The sequence below is a fragment of the Oncorhynchus mykiss genome, chromosome 26, assembly GCF_057628025.1.
Source record: "Oncorhynchus mykiss isolate SJ-2025 chromosome 26, ASM5762802v1, whole genome shotgun sequence".
In the NCBI taxonomy this organism is placed as follows: Eukaryota; Metazoa; Chordata; class Actinopteri; order Salmoniformes; family Salmonidae; genus Oncorhynchus; species Oncorhynchus mykiss.
Genome location: NC_143047.1, coordinates 45,460,776 through 45,465,000, shown reverse-complemented (window position 1 = coordinate 45,465,000; position 4,225 = coordinate 45,460,776). Strand labels below are relative to the sequence as shown.

The 4,225-nt window shown below is 51.3% G+C and overlaps 1 protein-coding gene across 1 annotated transcript in view; it reads left to right on the top strand.

The window, feature by feature from the left end:
• The window catches only part of LOC118944463 (voltage-gated potassium channel regulatory subunit KCNG4-like), a 6,483-nt gene extending 2,617 nt beyond the window's left edge, over nt 1-3,866 (top strand). Inside the window, exons 2-6 of the mRNA XM_036963943.2 lie at nt 210-542; nt 827-936; nt 1,539-1,677; nt 2,311-2,530; nt 2,895-3,866. Of these exons, the coding sequence (XP_036819838.2) occupies nt 210-542; nt 827-936; nt 1,539-1,677; nt 2,311-2,530; nt 2,895-3,844 (1,752 nt within the window). The 3' untranslated portion in view covers nt 3,845-3,866. The remainder of the gene's footprint in view (nt 1-209; nt 543-826; nt 937-1,538; nt 1,678-2,310; nt 2,531-2,894) is intronic.
• The last annotated feature ends 359 nt before the right edge of the window (nt 3,867-4,225 follow it).

The following is a 4,225-nucleotide window of genomic DNA, read 5'->3' as shown; positions in this document are numbered from 1 at the left end:
ATATAACAGTAATATAATAATAATAATACTATAATAATAACAATATAATAATATATTGCATTTAGAAGATGCCTTTATCCAAAGCAACTCAGTCATTTTTGACATATTGAAACATGAATGTAATAACATGTATTCAATAGTTATGAAGCTCATATTGACTAACTTAATCAATAAAACCGGATATATTCTCTGTGTTTTCTGTTACCCAGGCCTTGATCAACGTGGGGGGTAACCGCTACACGTTCCCCTGGACCACCCTGGAGCAGTTCCCTCTCACCCGGCTTGGGCGGCTACGTCTCTGCTCCAGCCCCGAGGACATCGCCAGCCTCTGTGACGACTACGACGAGACCCAGAGGGAGTACTTTTTCGACCGGAACCCCACAGCGTTCCGGGTCATCTTGAACTTCCTGGCGGCCGGGAAGCTCCGCCTCCTGCGAGAGCTGTGCGCGGTGTCACTGCACGATGAGCTGGACTACTGGGGGGTCGACCCCGCCCACATGGAACGCTGCTGCCGCCGACGCATGTTGACACGTGTCGAGGAGGTACGTTGTTTCTGTCAAATGTTTGTTTATCTATTTAATGTTTATTTCACATTTATCTGACCTTTTTTTCCAAGGGGAACCTGGTCTAGAAGACGACTCCATTTATTGGGACATTTATGTGATGTTGACTTTATAACTAAGGGTTGATTGTGATCTTGACTGTGATTTTGATTGTGATCTTGACTGTGATTTTGACTGTGATTTTGATTGAGATCTTGACCGTGATCTTGATTGTGCTCTTGATTGTGATCTTGACTGTGATCTTGACTGTGCTTTTTATTGAGGTGGTGGAGCGTGAGCGTAAGGAGGAGGAGTGGAGACAGAGGAGGATGAAGCTACAGAGGCTTCCCCTGTTGGCTGAGACGGAGACGGGCTACCGCAGGCTGATGAGCAGGTAGAAACAGTAGGGTTAAACACTAGGTACAGATCTTGGATCAGCTTCCCCTCCTCCAATCCTAACCTTAACCATTACTGGTGAAAATGCTAAACTGACCCAAGATCAGCATCTTCACCCAGCACCCAAGTACATGTATAACAGTGGTCACATGCTCAAAGACTGACCAGGGACACAGAGGGCTTTCTTTCTCTTGTTGTTTGTTGAGGAGACAAACTGAGAAGACGTAACACAGTTAGTTACCTATCAGTCGATGCACTAAGCACTGATCTCGCGAGCATGATCCCAATAGCTGTGTCCTTCCTTCAGAGAACAGTAGTTATATTCATAACTTTACGTTATGTCCTCGTGAATTTGTAAGACAACAGGATCTGTAAACAAGATCTCCAACAAAAAAGGGTAAAAAAAAAAGAAGAAGATTTTTCTACAGATCTTGGATCAGCTTCCCCTCCTCCAATCCTAAACTTAACCATTACTGGTGAAAATGCTAAACTGATCCATGATCAGCATCTTCACCCAGCACCCAAGTACATGTATAACAGTGGTCACATGATCAAAGACTGACCAGGGACAAATATGACTTTTCTAACTCTCTTCCACAGGTTGAGAGAGGTGGTGGAGAACCCCCACTCCGGCTTGGCAGGGAAGATGTTCGCCTGTTTCTCTGTGATCATGGTAGCTGTGACAGTCATCAGCCTCTGTATCAGCACCATGCCTGATCTACGCCAAGAGGAGAGCAAGGTGAGTTGGAACATAACCGCTGAGCTAAAAGCCTAGGGGTTAGCTTGGGGGAGCTAATACAAGTCTTTGGGGTGCAAGGAACCTACTAAAATATGCAATGTCCTTCTTTCAACCGTTTAGATTGTAAAGATTGCTCCCCATCAATAGTTAAACCAAGATTTGTTGGGGGGGGGAAAAGGTACATTTCTCGGCAACTGTAGTTTGTTTCAGTCTCCAGGTCTTTTCCCCATATCTAAATGCTATCACAACCACTCTCTCCATCTTCATCTAGATCATTTATTTATGTTTCTTCCCTCTCTCTCTCTCTCTCTCTCTCTCTCTCTCTCTCCCTGTCTCTCTCTCTCTCTCTCTCTGTCTCTCTCTCTCTCTCTCTCTCTCTCTCTCTCTCTCTCTCTCTCTGTCTCTCCCTCTCTCTCTCTCTCTCTCTCTGTCTCTCCCTCTGTCTCTCTCTATCTCTCGCTCTCTCTCTCTCTCTCCCTCTCTGCCCTCCCCCTCTCTGCCCTCCTCCCTCTCTGCCCTCCTCCCTCTCTCCCTTCCCTCTCTGCCCTCCTCCCTCTCTGCCCCCCCCCCCCTCTCTGCCCTCCTCCCTCTCTGCCCTCCTCCCTCTCTGCCCTCCCCCCTCTCCGTCTCCAGGGCGAGTGTTCCCAGAAGTGTCGTCACATGTTTGTTGTGGAGACGGTGTGCGTAGCCTGGTTCTCCTTGGAGTTCATGCTGCGGTTCCTCCATGCTCGATCCAAACTAGAATTTGCCCGCGGGCCCCTGAACATCATTGATGCTGTGGCCATCCTACCCTACTACATTTCTCTGGTAGTGGTGGAAAACAACACTCTGGAGGATGGCAGTGCAGGAGCAGGTGGAACAAACATAGTCATTATCATATAGATTTTATTTGGGTGAACAATTGTTTTGTATGAAGTCACTTTATGAATACACTCATAGCTAGCTAGGTTAGTGTAGCACAATAGTGTTATAATGGGGTTAGCTATAGCTAGCTAGGTTAGTGTAGCACAATAGTGTTATAATGGGGTTAGCTATAGCTAGCTAGGCTAGTGTAACACAACAGTGTTATAATGGGGTTAGCTATAGCTAGCTAGCTTAGTGTGGCACATCAGTGTTATAATGGGGTTAGCTATAGCTAGCTAGGTGTCAACCGGTTTCTGGATATTAACAACCTACCATATTAAGCAACATTGTGTACTTTCACCTCTGTTCCCCAGGTAGGGGGTACCTGGACAAGCTGGGTCTGGTCCTGCGTCTGATGCGTGCGTTGCGTATCCTGTACGTGATGCGGCTGGCGCGCCATTCCCTGGGCCTCCAGACCCTGGGCCTGACCATGCAACGCAGCACCCAAGAGTTCAGCCTCCTCCTGCTCTTCATCACCGTCGGCATGGCCCTCTTCTCTCCCATGGTGCACCTGGCCGAGAGCGAGCTGGCGCCCAACGCCGCCACCGCGCCCCAGCACAGCTTCAGCAGCATCCCAGCTTCCTATTGGTGGGCCATCATCTCCATGACGACCGTGGGCTACGGGGACATGGTGCCGAGGAGCATCCCGGGTCAGGTGGTAGCGCTGAGCAGCATCCTGAGTGGAATTCTCATCATGGCGTTTCCTGCTACTTCCATCTTCCACATGTTCTCCAGGAGCTACCAGGAGCTGAAGCTGGAGCACGAGAGGCTGTGGAAGGAGGAGACGGGCGCCGCTCTGGCCGCTGACAACCTGGAGAACAGGAGGGAAAGGGAGGTGGAGAGGGAGGCGGAAGTAGAGATGAAGGCGGAAGCTGTCGCGGAAACGGACAGCTACTGGCCCAGACGCCGAGACTTTGTGGAGTCTCTGTGCCAGTCCCCAGGCTATGCTCCCGGCTTGGGGGGGAACAGAGGGATGATGGGAGGGATGACAGAGGGACAGCAGGCTATGCTCCCGGCTGGGGGGAACAGAGGGATGACAGAGGAACAGCAGGCTATGCTCCCGGCTGGGAGGAACAGAGGGATGATGGGAGGGATGACAGAGGGGCAGCAGGCTATACTCCCGGCTGGGGGGAACAGAGGGATGATGGGATGGATGACAGAGGAACAGCAGGCTATACTCCCGGCTGGGGGGAACAGAGGGATGATGGGAGGGATGACAGAGGAACAGCAGGCTATACTCCCGGCTGGGGGGAAAGAGGGATGATGGGAGGGATGACAGAGGGGCAGCAGGCTATACTCCCGGCTGGGGGGAACAGAGGGATGATGGGATGGATGACAGAGGAACAGCAGGCTATACTCCCGGCTGGGGGGAAAGAGGGATGATGGAAGGGATGACAGAGGGGCAGCAGGCTATGCTCCCGGCTGGAGGGAACAGAGGGATGATGGGAGGGATGACAGAGGGGTAGCAGGCTACGCTCCCGGCTGGAGGGAACAGAGGGATGATGGGAGGGATGATAGAGGGGTAGCAGGCTACGCTCCCGGCTGGAGGGAACAGAGGGATGATGGGAGGGATGACAGAGGGATGACAGAGGGACAGCAGGCTACGCTCCCGGCTGGAGGGAACAGAGGGATGATGGGAGGGATG